We start from the raw sequence: 26,295 nt of genomic DNA, 5'->3' as shown, positions 1-26,295 counted from the left end.
ATTTTAAGTTTGATTTTCAATTTATTTGGACATCATCACTCTGCAATGTATTTTTAATTTTCCTTATCAAAACTTTTAATTAGTCTTCCCCAAATTTTAAAGCAAAACCAGCTATTATGGCATTTAATTGGAATATTACAGATAGTCAGAAAGATATTTGAAACTAAGTTGATTCAAAAATTAAGATTTAGCTAGGAACAGTAGCTCATACCTGTAACCCCTCCCTGCTACTTAGGAGGCTGAGGTAGGAGGATCACTTGAGGCCAGGAGTTCAAGACCAGCCTGGGCAACATAGTGAGACCCCATCTCTAATTTTTTTCTCTTTTTTTATTAGCTAAGTGTGGTGCCGTGTGCCTGTAGTCCCACCTACTCAGGAGACTGGGGTGGGAGGATTGATTGAGCCCAGGAGTTCCAGGCTGCAGTGAGCTATGTTTGTGCCACTACGCCCCAGCCTGGGCAACATAGTGAGACTCTGTCTCTAAATAGATACGTACATAAATAAAAGTTAAGATTTGCTTTCTAATGCATTTACATTAAAATATTTGATAAGTATGTGAGTTTGCTTCTGTGGGTCCTAAATAAAATATAATGACTTGAGAAGTATATCTACGCTTTTTATCATGGAAGCTCAGTATTCAACACAAATGCTTTCTGGTAATCCTTATTGTTTTAGTTACTGTAATTTTTAAAAAGTTATTCTCAGCTAATGAATTGAAGTTACACTTCCAGATTTGGACACCATTAAATTACTAAGAGTACTAGGACTTTTAAAAGGTTTAAAATGCATGATTTTAAACATTTGGGGATTTTAAGACAAAAGTATAAAGTTATTTGTGGAGAAATTTAAGATGTTACATGATGGCTGAAATAAAAGTCTTGGGATAAGAATAGTGTGTGTGGAGGAGGGCTTGAAATATCCAAAAGACCAACATTTTACTTTTTAAAATGGAAATTTCCTGATTTAGTGACTGAGGATTCTAATCACATGGCATGCCAGATTTTAAAATATTTATTTTTAAAGTCAATGACCGGGCGCAGTGGCTCACGCCTGTAATCCCAGCACTTTGGGAGGCCAAGGCAGGTGACTCACTTGAGGTCAGGAGTTTGAGACCAGTCTGGCCAACATAGTGAAACCCATCTGTACTAAAAATACAAAAATTAGCCAGGCATGGTGGTGCATGCCTGTAGTCCCAGCTACTCTGGAGGCTGAGGCAGAAGAATCGCTTGAACCTGGGAGGCGGAGGTTGCAGTGAGCCAAGATCGCACCACTGCACTCCAGTCTGGGCGACAGAGCAAGACTCCCTCTCAAAATAAAATAAAATAAAAAGTATCCACTGAAACCCTCTAGATGACTTTTACTGGTTTCAAATTTGTTGGACTTCATTAATTTTGTTGAGTAACACTTGTACTTAGGTCATGAACATTCACTTTACATCTGTTGCAACACCAGTGCATCAGCTCATTAATCTCCTTTCTTCCCCACCCATAACTACCTGCATGCAATATAATTCCAGGTTCCCTAATGTAACTCAATTTTTATTAAATTTAAAAAACACAAATTAGTAAGTTAAAGTAGTAGTTGAAGTAATAGAGGTGAAGTGTCACCTTTGTTGTTGTTGTCGTTGTTGTTTTTTGTTTACTCCTTTCCATTCCGAATTATTTCTGCCACCTGGTGCAAAGACGTGATCTAACAAAAGTGATTCCCCCTCCCCCGACACACACCTATCATAGTCCCAGCGGTTGCCATACCTCACTTTTGTTCTTTGGTTTCCCATTTTCATGTTCAACTTATCCAGCTGCTAGCTTTCTTTTAAAGTAACAGTTATTTGTACAACAAAGCTAGACAATAAATTGTTTTCCTCAAAACACAAAATATGGGCCTGTTCCCTGTGCTGTGAGACTATCACTTCACCAGAGGGGTCAATTTGTGTGTACTTCGGGTGACAAGATTTGTGGTCACCTGGCCAAAAACTTCTTTGTCTCTTTGGATGACTTAAAAACTCTACCCCAAGATGTCTTTCGTGGGGATGCCCCAAAGTTTTGTTTTACTGTAGGGTTGCCTGCCCAGCACCCCCAGTTTTTTTCTGAGAGTGGAAATGGCCAATTTGGGCCTGCAGTTGCTGAACTTTTCCATGGCTCTGCTAGGCTGGGTGGGCCTTGTGGCCTGCATCGCCATCCCGCAGTGGCAGATGAGCTCATGTGTGGGCAACAGCATCATCACAGCCCAGGCCATGTACAAGGGACTGTGGATGGACTACATCATGCAGAGCATGGGCTTGATGAGCTGTGAAATGTATGACTTGGTGCTCACCCTGCCAGCAGCCATGCAGGACCTTCGAGCCCTAATGGTGGCATACCTGGTGCTGGGCTTCCTGACCATATGTGTGTGGCCACCATGGGCATGAAGTGCATGTGTTGTGGGGGAAATGACAAAGTGAAGAAGGCCTGTATAGCTGATACGGTTCGGCTCTGTGTCCCCACCCAAATCTCATCTTGAATTGTAATCCTCACATGTCGAGGGAGGGAAATGACTGGATTATGGGGGCAGTTTCCCCCACACTCTTCTCATGATAGTGAGTGAATTCTCACGAGATCTGATGGTTTTTTGTTTGTTTGTTTTTTGAGATGGAGTTTCACTCTTGTTGCCCAGGCTGGAGTGCAATGGCATGGTCTCAGCTCACTGCAACCTCTGCCTCCCAGGTTCAAGCGATTCTCCTGCGTCTGCCTCCCAAGTAGCTGGGATTACAGGCATCCCCCACCACACTCAGCTAATTTTTGTATTTTTAGTAGACACGGGGTTTTATCATGTGGGCCAGGCTAGTCTGGAACTCCTGAACTCAGGTGATCCACCCACCTCAGCTTCCCAAAGTACTGGGATTACAGGCATGAGCCACTGTGCCCAGCCCTGATGGTTTTATAAATGGTAGTTTTTCCTGCTCTCTCACATGCTTCCTCTCTCCTGCTGCCATGTGAAGAAGGTCTTTGCTTCCCCTTCCACCATGATTGTAAGTTTCCTGAGGCCTCCACAGTCATGCTAAACTGCGAGTCAATTAAACCTCTCTCCTTTATAAATTACCCAGTCTTGGGTATTTCTTTATGGCAGTATAGGCATGATTAGAGGTGTCATTTTCATCATGGCAGGTCTTGCTGACTTGATAGCTTTCTTCTGGTATGGCCATCAGATTGTCATGGACTTTTACAACCCCTTGATCCCCTTGAATATTAGGTATGAGTCTGGTCCTGCTATTTTTATTGGCTGGGCAGAGTCTTCTCTGACCCCTCTAGGAGGTGTACTATTCTCTTGCTCTTGTTCTGGGAATAAGAGCAAAACTGGGTACTGTGTACCTCACTCTTACTCTAAGTCCAACTCTGCCAAGGAGTACATGTGAACTGGGACCCCTTTGCCCCAGCCTGACAGGCTATGGGTGTATCTAAATGCCTGAAAAGACCTGGGGCAGAGCTCAGCCTGTGGGCAGGGGGCAGGACAAAAGCCTCCTGGTCACTCCATCCCTGCACACCATGTACTGTTCTCTGGGGGGTAGGGTGGGAGACACAAAAAGAGAGGAGAGTGCACATTTTGTATAGTAATAAAAAATAAGTTTTGGAGAGTAAAAAGATATATATGAGCAAGTAGGGATGGACCAGTGATAGCTACAATACCTATAGTATTGGCATCTGTACAGAAACATGCTTAGGGAAGCAGCAGGGCATCTCACTGACCTGGGAACAACAAAATAACCAAAAGGTACTCACTGAAAGTTCAGAGAGCCAAAGTGAGAACAGGAACTAAAACTGTAGGGGTAAACCTCCATAGCAATGGTCTGCAATAAGATATAAGAGATCTAAAATAGTCTGGGTCATATAAGCCCTTAGAACTAACCAGCCAAAGCATCCTTTGAGGATAAAGATCCACACTGAGGAGACTTGCTGATCAATCTAAAGTGACAATAGAGACAAAAGAAAGAACAGGGCCAGAAAAAGTAGGGGAGGGGAACAGAGTCTGGAGATCTCAGAAATTAAGCCACCATATTTTTTGACACTTCACAAAAACAACAGGAGAGCTCTAGTCATAAAGTTATAAAGTCCATATTTCCCTTGTAAAAGTTCAGGAAAATGAAATTCACGTGGAAATGAACATAATAGAATAAAGAGCAAAAGCCATGTGATCATCTCAATAGACACAGAAAAATACAAATTCATAATACAAATTCTCAACAAACTTAGAATAGAAGGGAACTTTTTCAACCTTCAACCTGACAAAGAGTATCCACAAAAACCACCAGTGTTTTGTTTTTACAATATATATTTTTTTTGTATTTAGCATCTCTCTTGACTTCGTAGAGATGAACAGGCAGAAGAACTAGAATTGAAGTTTGGAGAACAAACTCGGGATTCCAAAATGGGCTAGAGGCAGTATATGTTAGGATCTTGGCAGAAGCCAAAATGGACTATTTTTCGGCCAGGGAAGTCATTTGTAGGGACCTTAAGGTTAGGGTACAGAATGAGTTGGAATGAGGGTGCCCAAAGATTCATATACACCAGGCCGATAGGATGAACAGCACTGGGGAATCTGAGTAGCGTGTCTGTATTTCTCAGGCCAGCACTGGTCTTGACTTCACCCTCTGGTATTGATGGTTGTTGAGTTTCTTGTTTTTGCTGAATATGCTCGCATTTTGCTTTCTTAAGTTTTGCTCTGTGGTTCTCGAACCAGAACTCCAGTACTGTTGGATGTATGTCAATTTTCAAAGCCCACTGAAGGCTGGGGTTTGGGTATAGGTTCTCATTGAAAAAGATGTTCAAATCTTCCAGTAGCTTCTCAGTGAACATGGTTCATTTCCTGTGTGAATGCATCTGGTGCTTGCCTTTGGGAAGATCCTCTGAGTCTGACATCTTCTAATCTAGATGTGCTCCTGTATTCAGGTCCAGTGATAAGAACTAGCAGAGATTGAATCCGGACTTAAATAGCTTACTCCACAGCCACACCAGATTCCCACCCTCTTCCAACTGTTTCTGCCCTATCTGCCTCCAATCTGATCCCTGGATCCTCCAGAGCCCCCTGGATTTCTCCTAATTCTGTCTCACATCATACCTAATCATGAAAGACTGCATGTTTGCCTCCAAGACTAGGAAGAAAGCAAGAATACCCACTCTTGCCACTTCTATTCAACATTGTACTGGAGGTTCTAGTGCAATCAAGCAAAAAAATTAAAAAGCATCGCTGGGCGCGGTGGCTCACGCCTGTAATCCCAGCACTTTGGGAGGCCAAGGTGGGTAGATCACAAGGTCAGGAGATCGAGACCATCCTGGCTAACACAGTGAAACCCCGTCTCTACTAAAAATGCAAAAAATTAGCCAGGCGTGGTGGTAGGCGCCTGTAGTCCCAGCTACTCGGGAGGCTGAGGCAGGAGAATGGCATGAACCCGGGAGGCGGAGCTTGCAGTGAGCTGAGATCACGCCACTGCACTCCAGCCTGGGCGACAGAGCAAGGCTCCGTCTCAAAAAAAAAAAAAAAAAAAAAAAAAAAGGAAGCTGGAGGACTTTTACCTCTTTTACCTCTCAATTTCAAAACTTATTACAAAGCTCAGTTATCAATACAGTGTGGTGCTGGCATAAAGACAGACATACAGATCAAAGGTACAAAATTGAGAATCTAGAACTAAACCTTTACATTTATGGTCAATTGAATTTTGACAAAAGTGCAAGGCATTTCAATGGGGAAAGGACAGATAGTCTTTCCAACAAATAGTGCTGAGAAAATTGGATATCTACATGCATACCATACTCAAAATTTAACTCAAAATGGAACAGAGACCTAAATATAAAAGGTTAAGCTAAAAAACTTGTAACAGGAAACAGGAGAGAGCAATATGGCAGAATAGGAGGTTCCCTCACTCATATCCTCCCACAACAAGAATTCTGTACCCATCCACAGACAAAAGTGTCTTTGTGGGATCCTTGGGATACAGTTAGGAAGTTGTGAAACCCAGTGGAGCCCAAGACCTAGGAGGGTCATTTTGAGAGTGCAGACCCACACCTAAGTGGCAGACCAGCTGACTGCTATCCTGGCTTCATACCTGGAAATAGCCCTGTTCTTCTAAGGGTTTGGCTACAACCCCATTTGGCCTTGAGCCTGCTACCAAAACCATTTGCCAAGGGTCCGGGAGGAATCAGGCACACTAGTGCCTCAACAGACAGGCCTGCCAACATTGGTCTAGGTAGTAAAGCCAAAAGCTATCCTGTATCTCGGCCCCAGCCCTTCTCAATGGTGGTCCCAGATTAGTACTACTTGCACAAGGACCCAGAGGGAAATTTGCCCATATGTGCCACTGGGACAGGCTTGCTGGCCTCCATCCCATAATAGATCCTGAAGGGGCCCTGTCTCAGCTCCAGCTCCTCTCTGCCACAGCCCAGGAGTATTCCCACCCACGCAGAGAACTGCTGGGAGACTAGCCTGTCTGAGCCACTGTGACAGGCTTGCCAGTTTCCTTCCCACAGCAAATCCTGAAGGGGCCCGGAAGCTTGACTCTAGCCCAGTCTGGGAACAAACCCAAAAGCACAGAGAACTGCTGCGAGATGTGCCTGTCTATGTCACCAGGACAGGCTTGCCAGCCTACATCCCATAGCAGACCCTAAAGAGGCTCTGTCTCAGCTTCAGTCCAGAGCTATTCCACCTATACAGGAAACTGCTGGGAGACACACTGGGACAGGCTTGCCAAACTCTGTCTCCTAGCGGTTCTTAAAGGAGCCCTGAACCTCAGCTCCAGCCCCTCTCAGCTGCAGTCCTGGAGCAATCCTTCCCACATAGGGAACCGTTGGGAGTCTTGCCTGATGGTGCCACCAGGTTGGGCTTGCCCATATCAGTCACACAGCAGTTTCTGAAATAGCAATGAAGCTCAGTTTCAGCCCCTCCCAGCTGTGGTCTGGGAACAGTTCTGCCCAGCTGGGATCCTGCCAGGAGACGTGCCCTTCTGAGTCCCTGGATCTTGGTCCTGGAGGGAGGCATGTCTGGCAGTGTCCCTGAAGGCTGACTCCTTGACCTCGGTCTCATTGTGGATCTTGAAACAGCCCTATAAATAGACTCCAGCCCTTCTCAATTGCAGTCTGATAGCAGGCCTGCTCACCCAGAAGCCCACAGGGAGACACACCCACCCCTGACCCTGGAGACAGGACTGAAGATCTCAGTCTCAGCTGCGGACCCTGAAACAATCCCGTGTCTCTGTTCTAGCCCCTCTCAGCCATGGACCAGAGCAATATGGCCAGCCTAGGGACTCATCCAGTGATCCAACAGCAGCTCTCTCAGAATCACAGAGGAAGCCACATCCATCAGGGCACCTGGTAACAGGCCTGCCATCTGTGAATCCTGAAGTGGATCCTCATCCTAGCACCAGCCACACAGACCAAGATCCTGGAAATAGTCCAGTCCACTAGTGAACCATATAGGACCCATGCCCACTAACTTTGGTCTCCACTGCAGACCCGGCACCAGCAACATGATCTAGATTCAACCCTACTCAACTGGGATCCTGGAGGCAATCTCATCAACCCAGATACCTGATATGGTTTGGATTTGTACCCCCACCAAATCTCAAGTCAAATTGTAATCCCCAGTGTTGAAGGTGGGGCCTGGTGGGAGATGGTTGGATTATGGGTGTGGATTTCTCATGAATGGTTTAGCACATCCCCCTTTGTACCGTCCTCATGGTCTTGATAGAGTTCTCATGAGATCTGGTTGTTAAAAGTGTACAGCACCTCCCCCTTCTCTCTATTGCTCCTTACTCCCACCATATGAGACATCTCATACCCCCTTTGCCTTCTGCCATGATTGGAAGCTTCCTGAGACCTCCCCAGAAGCAGAAGCCACTATGCTTCCCGTACAGCCTGCAGAACCGTGAACCAACTATACCTCTTTTCTTTATAAATTACCCAGTCTCAGATATTTCTTTATAGCAATGTGAGAATGGACTAATACAATACCTAACAGGAGAACACTTTAACTTGCCAAAATGTATCTGTAAAGACTGAAAGAAGGGTTTGCTCCTTCAAATGCAAGGCTACACAGACATCACCAAAGGAAGTTGTAACAACAAATGCCTACATCAAAAAAAGAAAAAAAAAAGAAATCTCAAATAAACAGCCTAACCTTATGCCTCAAGGAACTAGAAAAAGAAGAACAAGCTAAGCCCAAAATCAGTAGAAGGAAAGAAAGAATAAAGATCAGAGCAGAAATAAATGAAATAGCGGCTAAAAAGATACTAGAAAACATCAACAAAACTAAAAGTTGGTTCTTTGAAAATGTAAACAAAATTGACAAACCTTTAGCCAGACCAACTAAGAAAAAAAGAGAGAAGACTAAAATAAAGAAAATCAGAAATAAGAGAGGAGATATTACTGATGTCACAGAAATACAAAGGACCATAAGAGACTGCTATGTGCAGTTATATGCCAAAAATTTGGTTAACCTAGAAGAAATGGATAAATTCCTAGAAACATACAACCTAACAAGACTGAATCAAGAAGAAACAGAAAATATGAACAAACCAATAATGAGCAATGAGATTGACTCAATAATAAGACATCTCCCATCAAAGAAAAGCCCAGGACCAGATGGCTTCACAGTCAAATTCTACCAAATATTTAAATAACTAATACAAATCCTCCTCACATTTTTTCCCAAAAAAATGAAGAAGAGGAAATACTTCCAGACTGATTCTATGAGGCCAGCATTACTGATGCCAAAGCCAGGCAATAGCACTACCAAAAAAGAAAATTCCAGGCCAATATCCCTGATGAACATAGATGCAAAAATCCCAAACAAAATATGAGCAAACCAAATTAAACAGCATATTAAAAGGATAATTCACCGTGATCAAATGAGATTTATCCCTGGGATTCAAGGATGGTTCAACATTTGCAAATCAATGAATGTGATAAACCATAATAACAGAATGAAGGAAAAAAACTATACAATCATCTCAATAGATGCAGAAAGAAAAAAACATTTGAGAAAATTCAACATCCTTTCATGATAAAAACTCTCAACAATTAGGCATAGAAGGAACGTACCTAAACACAATAAAGGCCATATATAAAAAGCCCACAACTAATATACTCAACAGTGAAAAGTTGAAAGCTTTTCCTCTAAGATCAGGAACAAGACAAGGATGCCCACTCTCACCACTTCCATTCAACATAGTACTGGAAATCCTAGCTTGAGCAATGAGGCAAGAGAAAGAAATAAAATATAGCCAAATTGGAAAGGAAGAAGTTAAATTGCCCCTGTTTGCAGACAACATAATCTTACATATAGAAAACCCAAAAAACTCATGCCAAAACTGTTAGAACTAACAAATGAATTCAGTAAAGTTGCAGTATACAAAATCAACATGCAAAAATCAGTAGCCTTTCCTTACACTAAAAATAAACTATATGAAAAAGAAATTAAGAAAATTTGATGCTATCCACAATAGCATCAAAAAATTGAATATTTAGGAGTAAATTTAGCCAAGGAGGTGAAAGGTCTGTGCACTAAAGACTATAAAACATTGATGAAAGAAATAGAAAAGATACAAATAAATGAAAAAGTATCCCATGTTCATGTATTGGAAGAATTAATATTGTTTAAAAATGTCCATACTACCCAAAGCAATCTATGGGTTCAATGAAATCTCTATCAAAATTCTAATGTCATTTTTCACAGAACTAGAAAAAGCAATCCTAAAATTTGTATGGAACCACAAAAGACCCTGCATAGCCAAAGCAATCTTGAGCAAAAAAACTGGAGCCCAAAGCTCAAAAACAAATGCTGAAGGCATCATACTACCTGGCTTCAAAATCTATTACAAAGCTGTAGTAATCAAAACAGCATGGTACTGGCATTAAAAAAGATGCATTGACCAATAGAACAGAATAGAGCCCAAAAATAACCCCAAGCACTTACAATCAATTGATTTTTGACAAAGGTGCCAAGAACACACAATGAGAAAGGACAATCTCTTCAATAAAGAGTGTTGGGAAAACTGGACATCCACATGCAAAATGAACTTGGACTCTTATACCATGTACAAAAATCAACTCAAAATGGATTAAAGACTTAAACATAAAGCTTGAAACTGTAAAACTACTGGAAGAAAACATGGGGGAAAATGCTTCACAACATGGGGGAAATGCTCCACAATAGCCCCAAAAGCAAAGGCAACAAAAGCAAAAATAAACAAATGGGATTGGATCAAATTAAAAAGCTTCTGCACAGCAAAGGAAACCATTAATAGGATGAAGAGACAACTCAAGGATTGGGAGAAAATATTTGCAAACCATACATCTGACAAGAAACTAATATCCAAACTAAGGAACTCAAACAACTTAATAGCAACAAAAAAAAAAACAACCTAGTTAAAACACGGACCAATGACTTGACATTTCTCAAAAACAGATATACAAATGTTCAACAGATATATGAAAAACACTTATCATCCCTAATCATCAGGGAAATGTAAATTAAAAGCACAATGGAAATATCATCTTACACCCGAATGTGAGGTGATATGATAGAATATCATGAAATCTATAATAGAATAGAATAGGTGATAATAGAATTATTATCAGAAAAAGAAAAGATAATAAGTGTTAACAAGGGTGTAGAGAAAAGGGAATGCTTGTATACTGTTGGTGGAAATATAAATTAATATAGCCATTATGAAAAATATTATGGAATTTCCTCAAAAAGCCCCACAATAAATAGAACTACCATATGATCCAGCAATCCCACTACTGGGATTAAAAGGAATCCAATCCTGGCTAACACGGTGAAACCCTGTCTCTACTAAAAATACAAAAAAATTAGCCGGGCGTGGTGGCGAGCGCCTGTAGTCCCAGCTACTCAGGAGGCTGAGGCAGGAGAATGGCATGAACCCAGAAGGCGGAGCTTGCAGTGAGCCAGGATCGCGCCACTTCACTCCAGCCTGGGTGACAGAGAGAGACTCTGTCTCAAAAAAAGGAATCCAAAGGAATTAAAATCAGTATGTCAAAGTGATATCTGTACTCCCATGTTCATTGCAGCATTATTCACAGAGGGTAAGATTTGAAAGCAAGGTAAGTGTCCACCAGTGGATGAATGGATTTTTTAAAATGTGGTATATATACACAATGGAATACTATTCAGCCTTTAAAAAGAATAAAATTCTGTCACATGTGACAACATGGATGAACATGGAGGACATTATGTTAAGTGAAATAAGCCAAGCACAGAAAGACAAATATCACACCATCTCACTTACATGTGAAATTTTAAAAAGTCAAATTCATACAAGTAGAGAGTACAATGGCAATTCCCAGAGGCTGGAGGAGACGGGTAGACATGGAAAGGGGAGATGTTTAAGTAGTTGAGGTGGTGAATTTGTTAATTTGCTTGATTTAATCATTCCACAATGTAAACATATATCAAACATAAAGGTCAGGCAAGGTGGCTCACGCCTGTAATCCCAACACTACGAGAGGCTGAGGCAAGAGGATCACTTGAGGCCAGGAGTTCGAGACCAGCCTGGTCAACATAGGGAGACCCCTGTTTCCACAATTTTTTTTTTTTTAATTAGCCAGGTGTGTTGATGCATGCCTGTAGTCCCAGTACTCAGAAGGCTGAGGAGGGAGGATCACTTGAACCCAGGAGTTCGAGGTTGCAGTGAACTATGATCACGCCACTGCACTCCAGTCTAGGCGACCCAGCAAGACCCTGTCTCAAAAGAAAAATAAAAAAATAAAAAGAACAATTCTGTTTACCACAGTCTGCCCTCTGGCCCCCAATGATTCATGTCTCTCCTAAATGCAAAATACATTCACCTTCTCCCAAATTTGCCAAGGGTGTCAATCCCATTACAGCTTAAACTCAAAGTCCAAACTCTCATCTAAATCTCATCAATTCAAAAATCCAATATCTCATCATCAAATCACTTAGATTAGGTGTGGGTGAGACGCCTGGCACAATTTCTCTCCATCTGTGGACCTATGAAACTGTAGAAACAAGTTATCTATTGCCAACACATGATGATGGAACAGGCATAGGATAAGAGTTACAGACATTCCAGTTCAAAAGGGAGGAAAATGGAAGGTAAAAAGGATCACCAGTCCAAAGCAGTTTTAAAAGCTGGGAAACTCCCTTGGGTTTCAAGACTTGGAAATAATCCCACGTGCCTTTCAGTTCTGCCCTCTGGCTCTCGCCTATGCCCCCTGGGCTTTCAGTTCCTCTCTCTGAGCCATCCTTTTTTCATGAAAGGTAGAATGTGTTTACAGCTGAGTCGTTTTATCAACCTCCTTTCTGCCAGAGGAATTCTGGGAGTTTGACAGCTTCCTTTCACTTCAAACTCTGTCACTTTCAGTCCAAGCTGGCAGTATTTCTGCTGATATAAATTTCTCAAGAACCTTGTCTGCTTTGAGTGGATGTCATAGGAATTCACTACATTGAACAGAAGCCATGTCCACAAATCTGGTAGAGATCATTCCTTCTCTAGCTTTGGCTGCTGCTGAGATGGCTCAGGGACACCCTTAAGCTTCCTAGAACCCACTGATTTGAATGATATCTGTGAGGCACAGCATAAACCTCTTGTGATCAAATACTCTAACCTTTTGTCTCTTAATTTTAGTGTCTTCATCAATCTTGATATGCTGAGAATTACCCAATTCCTTTGTGTTTAACAGTCCTTTCCTCAATCTGTCTCTCTCTTCTTGGGTTTTACTATAATCAGCAAGAAGAAACTAGATGGCACCTTCAACACTTTACTTGACCAATCCAGCGAGACCCTATCTCTATAAAAATAAAAATAAATTAGCCAGGTGTTGTGGCACGTGCCTGTAGTCCCAGTTACTTGGGAGGCTGAGGCAGGAGGATCATTTGAGCCCAGGAGTTTGAGGCTGCAGTGAGCCATAATTGCACCACTGCACTCCTGCCTGGGCAACACAGGGAGACCCTGTCTCTAAAAAAAAAAAAACAAAAAACAAACAAAAAAAAAACCAAGCAAAAACAACTTTACTTGGAAATCTTTTCAGCTAAATATGTGAGTCTTTGCTTTCAAATTCTACCTTCCAAATAACTGCAGGACACAAGTTTCAGTTTTGCTAAGCTTGCTGCCAATACATAACAAGGATCTCACTTCCTCCAGATTCTAATAACATGAGCCTCACTTCCTTCTGAGGCCTCACCAGCAGCCTTCCCACAGTCCATATTTCTACTAACATTCTGTTCAAGGCAACTTAGGCTGTTATCATGCTCCACAAAATCCTCTTCAAACTTGGTTCCAAAGACACTTCCACATTTTTAAGTATTTCTTATAGCAGCACCACACTTTCAGGTACTAAAATCCATATTCATTTTCTATTGTTGCATAACAAACTACCATGAACTTACCATATCCTGACCTATATTCTATATTTTGGAATTTATCTTATCTGGCTTTCTCTTTCTAAGGGTTATTTTGTCCGTGCCTTATCCAAGTCCTCTATGCCCCACTATATTTTTTCATGGCATTTCTATATGCCTCTTCTCCTCTGCACTGTGCACCCACAGGCTTGCAGCAGCAGGCAGATGGCAGGAGCTCTATTAGAATTTGGTTTATTTCTTTACTTACAAGTAATTTGAACATCAGAATATTCTCTTTTAGCAAATACTGATGAAGGCATAAGTCATTGTATTAGTCCATTTTCATTATGCTGATAAAGACATACCTGAGACTGGGTAATTTATAAAGTAAAAGAGGTTTAATGGACTTAACAGTTCCACGTGGCTGGGGAGGCCTCACAATCATGGTGGAAAGTGAAAGGCACATCTTACATGGCAGCAGATGAGAGAGAACTTGTGCAGAGAAACTCCCCCTTATAAAACCATCAGATCTCGTGAGACTTATTCACTATCATGAGAACAGCACAAGAAAGACCCCCCCCCCCACGATTCAATTACCTCCCACCAGGTCCCTCCCATGACACGTGGGAACTGTGGGAGCTACAATTCAAGATGAGATTTGGATGGGGACACAGCTCAACTATATCAGTCATATGTTGCTTTATTTTATGAGGTTTATTTGTGGAGAGAGGGGTGAGTAGGGAGATTCAGAATGAGGCAGTATTGCCACTGTCCTCCAAACCCAGAAGGCTAGTTTTTCACAATGGTATACATTATCTATTCTGAAACTACTTTCTATGTATTCTAGGATTGAGCAAATAAATATATTGAGCCAGATTGTTCACTGTCAGGAAAGGAAGTTACAAATATGGAAAGGGTGAAGACTAGAATGAACCTCTGGTGTTGGATTGAAATACGAGGTATCAGTATGAACTCATGGCTTTTATATATATATATATATATATATATATAGAGAGAGAGAGAGAGAGAGAGAGAGAGAGACAGATGTGGAAACAAATATGTGTGTAAATGTACACATGTGTGTACACATGCATGCACATACACACATTTGCAAGAAGGAAAGAGTTAAAGGAACTGACCTGCAATTTATTTGGTCTCTTTACAAGGGGGATATCCCTAGTGCAAATAAAATAATGCATAGTTATAGTGATTACTGATATATTAGTATTTCTTTTTTTCTTAATTTATGCTTTCTATTTCCCATTCTTTTGCTTTATTTTTTCCTCCTCATTTCATGCCAATTATTGGATTCACCATGCTTCATTTTTTCTCTTCTTTTTCCTCTTCTGGCTTGGAAGTCATATAACCCATTTGTACTCTTGTAGTAGTTTCTCTTAAATTTGGCATACTTGGTTTGAAATCTAAAGTTAATCTATATTGGCCGGGCTCAGTGGCTCACACCTGTAATCCCAGCACTTTGGGAGGCCGGGGCCAGAGGATTGCTTGAGCCCAGGAATTTGAGAGACCAGCCTGGGCAACATAGTGAGACCCCCGTCTCTGCAAAAAATACAAAAAAATTAGTGGCATGTGCTGGTGCATGCCTGTAGTCCCAGCTACTTGAAAGGCTGAGGCAGGAGGATCGTTTGAGCCCAGGAGGTTGAGACTGCAGTGAGCCGTGATAGTGCCACTGCGTTCCAGCCTGGGTGACACAGGGAGACCTTGACTCCAAAAAAAAAAATAAATAAATAAAAATAAAATAAAGTTAATCTATATCTTTACTGTCCCCCTGACTAATGCATGGACCTTGAAATACTCTACCTCCAATTTCTCCTTCCAATTTTTCATGTTATTGCTAATATTTTAACTCCATCTTTTTAAAATATACTCAAATTAATCATTATTGCCATTTTTCTTGCTTTTTTCCATTTTCTTAGTTTTTTTTTTTAATAGTCAATGTCTATTTAGATTTATCTGCATATTTACTAACTTCTTTCCCACAGGTTTACCAATTTATTTGCTCACCATTGCTTCTTGCATTCTACATTGTCCTTCAGGATTCAAAACAGTTCTTTCTAAAGTGAATCCTTTAGAGGTTTTCAGGGTGACAGTCTGTGAATGATAAGCTCCTTTAATCTTTGTCTGAAAATGTCTTTATTTTGCCCTTCTTTGAATACAAAATGTAGTCTCATGGTGTGGCAGCTATGAAAATATGCCACTCAGATCTCTTGCTACAGGAAGCATAATTGACAGATGGCCTCAGCTGCTGCGCTACGAATCTACCGCCTGTTAGCATGGAGACCACACTTCACACAGGCTGCTTTCAGTCAATGATTCCGCATGGCAGGGATAATAAGGTAGACCCATTCCTGTAAGACATGTGATTCCTCTGACAGGCTACTTTGGCTTCAGGATGCCTCATCAACCTAGCTGAACCTTTCTTAGAATCTCACTGCAGTCTTAGACTCTGCCTATGCAATGCTCCTTTCATTGGTGTCAGACCTGCAGAGTGGCCTGAAGGCTCTTCCCACCTCCTGGGGATCCCTCCCTCCTCTTTTACCCTCAGAGGATTTCTCCAATCAATCCTTGCATGTCCAATCCCATGTTGGCTTCTGCTTCTCAGAGGACTCAGACATGGTTTGTGAATTAAACCAATATAAAATGTATACAGTAATGTAAGTCTCAGGCCCACCCTTGCCCAAATCTACTATTTCCCTCACCACAACCACATTCAAACAGATGTACTACTTGTGTATCCTCTGAATTTGTTATGGGAATATAATAATATATGAATACATATTATTATTTTCCTTTTTCTTACCTCAAAGATAGCATTCTATAAACACTGCTCTGAACCTTACACATTTTATCTTCTAGGTCTTTTTCACTTGTTTAATATTTTCAGTCTTTGGGTAACTCCGTGTCACAGCATTCTGAAAAATTTCCTTAAATCTATTGTACAGTTTATTTCTTCTCTTTTTAGCTGTCTAATCTGCTTTCTAACTTATTCACTAAATTGCTTTTCAGAAGCAATACCAAATTTTTTAATCTTTACATTCCTATGGTTATTTTTCCCTAGTCTGTCTTTTCTTTTTGTCATATTGTCTTGTTCTTTTCTTAGCATTTCAATTCTTCTTTTAGGTTTCTAATTGTCTAAAATATACTGATTTTATATTTTCTTTCAAATTTTAGCCTATTATCTCTGGTTTGGAGGGCTCTAATCTTTCCTCTTATTTTTCCTCCTTTTTTTTTTAATGCAGACCTAAATGTTTTCACATTTCATTTATGCCTTTTGATAACATCCAGAGGAAGTAATTTTGGCATGTTTCATAAATATCAAAGCAAAACTAAAATTATAATCCATATTTTCTTCAGGAGCATTGTTTTCTCTCTAAGCTTTACTTTTATCTTAAAATTTAAAGTTTCCTTCCCTTTTGGCTCAATTCTATCTTCTTCAAAAATCACTAGAAATAATGGGCTAATTTTTTTGGAAGTAAAAGTGAATTCTGTACAAATCTTTCTACTGGTTTACAGGTGAGGTAGTCCACCATAGGTCTCAAAGATCTTTGCACAGTCTTGCTAAGTGTGCCACACTAAGGCCTAACCATCCCCTGATACTGAACTGTGTAGCTGACTTTATCTGTGTATTATTCCAGTCTAATGAATGGCTGGACAGATTTCTGTAATACTTTCTCACTCTGAGCTAGGTTGTACTTTCTTAGTCCTTTCTTTTGGCCAAGGGCTATAAAATTTGGACCATAGGACATTATTTTGTGAAATCCAGATCTGCACCACTATCTGAGTTCCATTGATAGGAAGGCTATTCGGATAGTTGGATTAAAGTCAATCCTTCATGTTTCTTTCACTGTAAGATGAACTTTTGAGTCAATTTATGTGACAATGACTGAATAATAGCATTTAAGACTCTGAAGATCACACATATAACACTGTAACCCAGACAAATACTAACAGAAGATTTTATAATCAGACTTTGTAGTATACTTTTAGGAAACAAGTGTGTCCAAAATTAAACTAAGATTATAGGTCCTATCCCTAATCTGAAGGGTCTACAGAGTTAGCTATGAGAAGAGGGCCGCTGTCCTCCAGCCCCCAAGACGGTAGATCCACCAACAACTTGCACCATGCACCTGAAAAAGCCTCAGATACTCAATACCAGCCCATGCAGGAGCTGCCCAAGGCTGTGGGAGCCCACCCCTTGCATCAGCGTGCTCTGGATGTGAGACATGGAGTCAAAGGAAATCATTTTGGAGCTTTAAGATTTAATGACTGCCCCACCGGGTTTTGGATTTGCATGGGGCCTGTGGCCCCTTTGTTTTGGCCAATTTCTCCCATTTGGAATGGGAATATTTACTCAATGCCTGTACCCCCACTGTATCTTGGAAGTAACTAATTTGTTTTTTATTTTACAGGTTCATAGGCAGAAGGGATTTGCCTTGTCTCAAATGAGACTTGGACTTTTGCGTTAATGCTGAAATGAGTGAAGACTTTGGGGGACTGTTGGGAAGGCATGATTGGTTTTGAAATGTGAAAAGGACATGACATTTGGGAGGGGCCAGGGACAGAATAATACAGTTTGGCTCTGTGTCCCCACTCAAATCTCATCTCGAATTGTAATCCCCATAATCCTCACATGTCCAGGGAGGAACCCAGTTGGGAGTGATTGGATCATGGGGACAGTTTCCCCCATGCTGTTCTTGTGATAGTGAGTGAGTTTTCACAAGATCTGTTGGTTATGAGGGGCTCTTCCCCCTTTGCTCCTCACTGGATGTAACTACAGTAACAAAGGCTATTATTTAAACTTACTTGTCTCTATATTTTTAAGTGAAATAAATAGTTTATTAAATTTTTTGTTTCTCATAGACGTGTGACAATTTACCTACACTAGATATTCCTAGAATATGCACATGACTGAAAGAGTTTTCTGATCAATTATATTTAAAATTTCCCATTGCCCAGGGAAGGCCAGGATGGAAGGGGTAGGAGGAATGGGAGACTGGTGCTATGTATCTGTGATTGCATTCTAACAATCTTCAGCCACCCCATTCTTTTTTTCCGCTGGCCCTTAGTGCCTGGTAAGCCTGACTGGTTTCAGCCTAAGGTTAGGCAATAGGAGGAAGGTGACTGCAACCTTTTGCTTCTGCTATGACTTGGTTTCAGTTGTTGGATATGGAAGAGTGCTGGCCATGAGAATAATAGTTGGTGAAATTCATGGGCACTAGAGTACCCCTACAGTGGCCTGCTTGGGCAATGTTAGAGGACATCGTGGGCTGTTGCAAGTTCTACCCATGGTGCCCAGTTCCCATGAGCCTTCATCCTTCTGGGTAGAGGTGGTAGATGGCTGAGCGAAAGGAGAAATAGTGGCTACTGATTTAAAACAAATGGACTATATGGGAAGAGTAATAAACCTGGGACCTGGGGAAGGAATACCTTAGTACCCAGGAGGTATGGGAAGGGGGAAAACATTTAATGCTTTCTTTGTCCCCTAGATGTAGCACTGCAGCATGGCAAAACAATCACATGGTCCACCTGAGTCAGGCGGCAGCTGCAATTGGCAACATAACGCTGCTGCTGGGTTTACCATCCCCATACTCATACTATAAAAACAGAACACTCATGTAGGTATGGCAGGATCTGAACTATTTCACTGTGCATGACACTCTCACAATAGCAGCACTGTTTAGCCATACCTGACACCCTCACAATAACATGACTATTTGGCTGTGCCTGACACCTCAGCTCCTTCCTCATATGTGCACCAAGGCAACTTTGCTTCAATCTGACTGGTAAGAATTAAGGCATGGAGCCCTCAGCCCTGGGTTCCATTAGCTATGGCACAACTCACTGTGCATATAGTCTCCATGCTCATCACAACACTCCGTGAGACTTGGAGGCGTTGGAACCAGAGCTACCATGCTCATGCCCCTGCTATTTGCCCTGGTGTCTTGCTCTGATTTCATTGTTTATTTTGAGCAGCTATGGACGGCAGGTTTACTCCTTGCCCCTTCCAGAGGTGGGGGGGCTCTTCTCCAACAAAGAGAACAAGGCAAGACAAGATTTTTATCTCTTAATGAAGAATATAATAATTCTAAATGGACTCCTTCCTTCCTCCTCATTTCTATTTCTAGTAATGCCCTTCTTTTTCTTCTTCTTTTGTTCACCCATTAGAAATCATTTATTTAAAAGATACTGAATTTTAGCATAGCTAGAAAATTTTAAGATTATAAAATTGTATACTTTTTTTTAAGAGTTCCTCGGAAACATTCTTTTCAAGGCCTGAAACCAAAACTGTTAAAATATTTGACACTTTTATCTCTTTTATAGGCAATTATAATTGAAGTTTCCATGTAGTTTTCTTTTTTATGTTAGACACTCTGTAAATTAGAATTTGTTAAATCTGAAAACGAGTAGATATATATTAAAGGCTGTTCATTAGGAAAGAGAAAAGATCTGAGCCTTTAGTTGGCTCCCCATTTCCAGTCTTTTTTTTGAACTTTTTATTATGTATATTCTGAAACACAGAAAAGAAGACTACAATGAACACCCATGTATTCATCATCAGCTTTAACAACTGTCAACATTCTGCTAATCTTATTTCATCTAACTCCCCAACACTTTTTTCTGAAGCATTTTTAAAAAAATCCTGAGACCAGGCATGGAGGCTCACACCTGTAATTCTAACACTTTGGGAGGCCAAGGCAGGAGGATTGCTTGAGGCCAGCTTGAGGCCAGGTGTTCGAGATCAGCTGGGGCAATATAGCAAGACCTCCTTTTTACAAAAAAAAAAAAATTAAAAATCAGCTGGGTGCAGTAATGTGTGCCTGTAGTCTCCGCTGAGGCAGGAAGATCACTTGAGCCCAGAAGATAGAGGTTGCAGTGAGCTATGATTGTGCCATGGCACTCCAGCCTGGGCAATAGAGTGAGACCCTGTCCCCTCTTCCCCCCCAAAAATATCCTGACACTTTATTTCATGTAAATATGTGTAAGTCAATGTTTGTTTGTTTGGTTTTTTTTTTTTAGACAGAGTCTTGCTCTTGTCACCCAGGCTGGGGTGCAATGGCACAATCTCGGCTCACTACAACCTCTGCCTCCTGAGTTCAATCAATTCTCCTGCCTCAGCCTCCCAAGTAGCTGGGATTACAGGTGCCCACCAGCACATCCGGCTAATTTTGTATTTTTTTTTAGTAGAGACGGGGTTTCTCCACGTTGGCCAGGCTGGTCTCGAACGCCTGACCTCCTGATCTGCCTGCCTTGGCCTCCCAAAGTGCTGGAATTACAGGCGTGAGCCACTGCACCCAGCCTGTAAGTCAATCTTAATCCTACAAAAGTAAATGTAATACAAACAGATCTATAGCATATAAATGAAGAAATATTAGGTTGGTGCAAAAATATATTCATCCCATTCATTCATTAAAGCCAGGTAGCTAGGCACTATGGTAGGTGGGGAGATCAGAAAGATAGCCACATGAGGACAGGAGAAGAAAGTTCATAGGTTATTAGGTGAATAAGCAAATACAACTTACTGATCCTAAATGATGATGATCACTTACTGTTTGATCATCAAAGGATGAAGACCACTTGCTGTTTTAAGCCCTTCGCAAATGTCAACTCATTCATTCTTCACAATCATCCTTTGAGGTAAGCAGTATTATTACAGATGAAGAAACTGAGATCATGCAAAGTAAAGTAACTTTCTGGAGAGCGTTCAGATAGTGTGTGGTAGAGCTAGGATTTGAATCTAAGCGGTCTGATTTCAGGGGCTGTGCTCTAAGGGGAAAAAAAAGAGGAGACTACTTTAATATTATGGTAAAAACAATGCTATCTGTTCATCATACTATTTCATTTCTTCCCTAAGCACACAAGAAGACCATATTTTCCAGGTCCCTAGCCTTTAAATGGGCTTTATGACTAATTCTGGCTAATGGAACATGGGTGGACATAAAAAAAAAATTCGCATACAGTGATGGCTTCCCAAGATGGAAGAAGCTTGGGTCTCTGAGTTACTACTTAGAGGACCGTCCCCATCAGGTACATCTTTATTGAGATTCGTGAGCATGAGAAATAAACTCTTACTCTGTTAAGTCACCAAGATTTTGGAGTTTGTAATGGCAGCTATTGTAAATTAATAGAAACATTTTAATTTAAATGTTTTAAAATTATGAAATATTTAAAAATATTGAAAAGTACAGAATATATTAACAATCAGATCTCTGTCCCCTGATTTAATAGATATTAATATTGTCACATTTCCTTTATGTTTTTCTTCCAGAAATCCATTAGATAAAACAGCTAGTAACCAATAAAGTATCATCTTATCCTTTAGCCCTCCCTAGAAGTAACTACTATCCTGAAGGTGGTATATATCATCCCCATTTATATTTTTTACTTTTACTACACAATACACTAAATTATAGAGTATTATTTTGTGTGCTTTTCTTTTCTTTTTTTTTTTTTTTTTTGAGATAAGGTCTCGCTCTATTGCCCAGGCTGGCATGCAGTGGTATGATCTCAGCTCATTGCAACCTCTGCCTCCCAGGCTCCAGCAATCCTCCCACGTCAGCCTCCTGAGTAGCTGGGACTACTGGTGCATGCCATCACATCTAGCTAATTTCTTGCATTTTTTGTAGAGACAGAGTCTTGTTGTGTTGACTAGGCTGGTCTCGAACTCCTGGGCTCAGGTGATCTGCCCGCTTCAGCCTCCCAAAGTGCTGAGATTACAGGCATGAGCCACCGTGCCCGGCTTTTGTGTGCTTTTAAAATTGACACAAGTGGTATCAAAAAGATTGCTTTTCTTTATTCAGTATTGTTTTTAAGATGTATTCATGTTGGTTCACGTAGCTGTAATACATTTGAACAGTTACATAAAAATATATATATTTATTTATTTATTATTTTTATTATTTATTTTTGAGACAGAGTCTTGCTCTGTCACTCAGGCTGGAGTGCAGTGGCGGATCTCAGCTCACTGCAACCTGCGCCTCCTGGGTTCAAGCAATTCTCGTGCCTCAGTCTCTCAAGCAGCTGGGATTACAGGCTTGCACCACCACGCTCAGCTAATTTTTTTTTTTTGTATTTTTAGTAGAGACGGAGTTTTCATCATGTTGGCCAGGCTGGTCTGGAACTCCTGGCCTCAAGCAATTCGCTGGCCTCAGCCTCCCAAAGTGCTGGGATTACAGGTATGAGCCACCATGCCTGGGCAAAAATATAGTTTACTTATCTATTCTCCTACTGAGAGACAGTTAAGATTGTTCATATTTTCTTGCTTCTACAAATAAAGCTGCAATGAAGTTCCTTGTACATGTCTAATGTAATATAGTCAGGAAGGCCTCTCTGAGGATTTTATCATTAAACTGATACTTGAAGGATGAGAAGCCAGCCAGGAAACAATATTTCAAGCATCTGCAATATAATGCAAGATATCTTCAGCGGGAGGGAATGGCATGTACTATGTAGTGAAGTTACAGTGTAGTAAGGGAATAAGTGGCAGGAGATGGGGAGTTCATTGAAATTTCTGTGGGTTGAATAGATATCTTTAAAAATGGAAAAGTACTATTTATCAAAAAGAATGTTCTAAAGAAAAATAAGGTAAAAATTCAGCAATAGGACTATGGAACTTACAGTGCTTGAATTATTGGAGACCAGAGAGGTAAAGTAAATGAGAGCTCCTGAGTGCAGTGATATCCTACCTCCCAACCAGATAGTGTTACCAAAATGCCAGGGGTTTGGTCTAGGTCCCATTGCTCCCTGCACAGAAAGCCAATCACTAAGACAACGACTATTGCCAGGGAAGTAGTCATTCCATCTCTCTGACTGACTAAAATTGGGGGTTTATATAGTGGGAAAGGAATGTAACTACATGTGGGTAAACAGCAATTAGGGAGAGGTAAGGAAATCATGAAGGATGAGGGACCTGGCTTCTCATTGTCTAGATATGGTGACCTGGTTTCAGTTTCTTGCAACTATCTGGGAGGCATGAGGGTTATTTTCCTGAGGAAGGAACTCAGTTAAGACAAATGAAAGTTTCAAGCTTTAAAACTGGAAGGGTCAATATCTATGTTTATTTTAGAAGACTGTAAACATCGGTTCTATGGGACAATTGGACTGGTTTCAGTAATATAGCCACTTGGCAAACATAGGAAGGGCTAGTAGAATAAATTAATGGGGAAAGAAAGAAAATGTTAGCATGTTTGGCTGAGTTACTAAAGAAATGACCCATATTCAAACTACTTTTGGAAAGTTTCCAATTTATCATTTTAAAGCTTACAGTACAATATTTGACACTATAGTATAGGTATGTACTTCTTTCATTAACATTTTTCAGTTGTTCCTCTATTTGGTGATCACCTGATTCACACTTCAGATCGTTTCAGAACTAGCAGCATGATATTTTCTCAGCTCTTAAATTGACTTAAATACTTCAGATGTTTCATGAGATTAATCTGATTTTAACAAAAGGAACAAAAAAGATTGCAAAACATGGAGAAAAAGGGGAATTTCCTTTAAAGCTCTTTTGATGGAAAAATGAAATTATGATACATATGGTTTCATTTAATGTGCAGCTGCCCCTCAGACTCAAAAGGGTTGAAAAGGAATTGAAAAGTAATTTTTTTCATTATTTTGATAAGATTTGCAATCACTTCTATCCAAAATGGAAAGCAACAGCAGAAACTGCATTCATTCAACAGATGCAGCATTCATAGTGAAGTCGAGAGGAGGAACCATGGGCATGGTCTGACCAACCTAGAAAAAAATGAGAACATTGTAATGGCTTTGCATTTAGAATAAAACCCAAACTTCTTACTGTGGCCTCTAAAGCCATTAGCAGAGTAGCCTTTGCCTGCCTCTCTATGCAAATTAAAACCACACAATTAATTTGTGTAGGGAGCAAACAAATTTTGTTAGAATGTCTATAATCAAAAAGACGAAAGATAACAAGTGTTGGTGAAGGTGTGGAGAAAAGGGAACCCTTGTACACTATTGATGTGAATGTAAATTTGTAGTACACCCATTTTGGAAAACAGTATGGAGGTTCCTTAAGAAACTAAAAATAGAATTACTACAGGATGCAGCAATCTTACTTCTGGTTATATATCCAAAGGAACTGAAATCAGTATGTTGAAGAGATATCTGCACTCCCATGTTCATTGCACCATTATTCATAATAGTTAAGATGCGGAATCAAAGTGTCCATCAACCAATGAATGAATTAAAAAATGTGGTATAAATACACAACAGAATACTATTCAGCCTTAAAAAAGAATGAAATTCAGGCCGGGAGTGGTGGCTCACGCCTGTAATCCCAGCACTTTGGGAGGCCAAGGCGGGTGGATCACCTGAGGTCAGGAGTTTGAGACCAGCCTGGCTAACATGGCGAAACCCCGTCTCTACTAAAAATACAAAAATTAGCTGGGCGTGGTGGCATGTGCCTGTAATCCCAGCTACTCAGGAGGCTGAGGCAGGAGAATCGCTTGAACCCAGGAGGCGAGGTTGCAGTCAGCCAAGATCGCGCCACTGCATTCCAGCCTGGGCGACAGAGCGAGACTCTGTCTCAAAAAACAAAACAAAACAAAACAAGTAAAGAGTAGAATGGTGGTTACCACCAGAGGCTGGGTAGGACAGTGGGTGGGGAAAGGGGAAATATTAGTCAAAGGGTACAAAGTTTCAGTTAGACAGGAGGAATAAGTTCTGGTGATCTATTGCACAGCAATGTGACTACAATTAGCAATAACCTTTTGTATCTTCCAAAATTGCTAAAAGTGGATTTGAAATGTTCTCACCAAAAGAAGTAAGTATGTATATCATTTGATAGATATGTTAATAGCCTGATCTGCTCATTCCACAATGGTTACATGTTTCAAAACATCACATTGTATGCCATAAGTATATATCATCAATTAAAAATAAAAATAATATTTAAAAATGAGGTAGCTGCCTTCCACCAACTGTATCTGTAAGGGGTGTAAATAATCCCAATGCATTTTAATAACTAGCACAATGATATTCTGTTTCAATGTGCTTTAGGACCACCAAGAGAGGGAACAGGTGAGGTTACACTTTCAGAAGCAGATGAGCCGCTTTCAACAATGATGAAGAATTACCCAAGTGATGACAGTAAGCATATTCTAACCTTAGGGAACATCATGAACATCTCTTACACCTAAGAGGAGATGAAACTGCAAAAAGATGTTTGAAAGGGGTCGCAGCAACGAATGCTTCTAATAGTGAATCTCTACGTTAGGGCATGTTAGAATCACCTTGGGAAAGTTCAAAAATTCCCCAAGCCCAGACCTCACGCCAGACCGATTAAATCTGAATCTACAGGGGTGGAACCCATAGACCTAAGTATTTTTTTAAAAACCAGCTCCTCAGATAATTCCAAAGTGCAGGCAAGGTTGAGAATCGCTGTTTAGGCATGGATGAACTGAAAAGCCCTTCAGAACAGAGCGGTGACTGCAAGAGCAAGGACAAAAACCATATGAGAGCCCGTGGCAGGGGATTTAAGGGCCGTTTTTGTGTGGGACTGACAGGATTTGGGGGATGGTGACGACCTCAGCATACACCCGACTCTATTAAAGTTGAGTTATTCTGCCAGCGGCCCTGTCCCTACCCGCAATCATATTTTCTAGCACCTTTTCCCACAGTTTGGAAAAAAAAAAGGGGCGAAAACGTTCTCCCACGTAACGCGCCGTGGACGTGTATGGGAGGAGCAAAGGCCTGAGAATCACAAGCGCGCGGCCGCTACCAGTCCTTCGCGATTCCAGAACCAGAATTCACGAACATTTAGAGGAGGCCTCCCCTGGCTGTGTTTGTGCCCCACTTAGGAAGCGATGGTGGAGTTCTCTGGGCAAACTGTCGCCTTTACAACGCCAGGGGGCGGAGGCGAGAGGGAGAGCGGCGAGGGTAAGGGCGGGGCAACTGCTGACGTTCCCGCTGAC

General features: G+C 41.0%; 1 protein-coding gene and 1 pseudogene across 1 annotated transcript; one reads left to right on the top strand and one right to left on the bottom strand.

Annotated features, from left to right (window-relative positions):
- The first annotated feature begins 2,096 nt into the window (after positions 1–2,096).
- Positions 2,097–3,389, top strand: LOC129024447 (claudin-7-like; annotated as a pseudogene).
- A 1,015-nt stretch (positions 3,390–4,404) lies between these two features.
- On the bottom strand, positions 4,405–4,827 carry LOC129024448 (divergent paired-related homeobox-like). The gene has a single exon (XM_054471527.1). The coding sequence runs from the start codon at positions 4,825–4,827 to the stop codon at positions 4,405–4,407; it is 423 nt and encodes a 140-aa protein (XP_054327502.1).
- Positions 4,828–26,295: the final 21,468 nt, after the last annotated feature.

Source organism: Pongo pygmaeus, chromosome X (genome assembly GCF_028885625.2).
Source record: "Pongo pygmaeus isolate AG05252 chromosome X, NHGRI_mPonPyg2-v2.0_pri, whole genome shotgun sequence".
Lineage (NCBI taxonomy): Eukaryota > Metazoa > Chordata > Mammalia > Primates > Hominidae > Pongo > Pongo pygmaeus.
The sequence above is the reverse complement of the archived record's forward strand: the minus strand, read 5'-3'. Positions and strand labels throughout refer to the sequence as shown.

Coding starts and splice junctions, on each gene's coding strand:
- LOC129024448 (XM_054471527.1), bottom strand. CDS start 4,827: ATGTTCACTGAGAAGCTACTGGAAGATTTGAACATCTTTTTCAATGAG.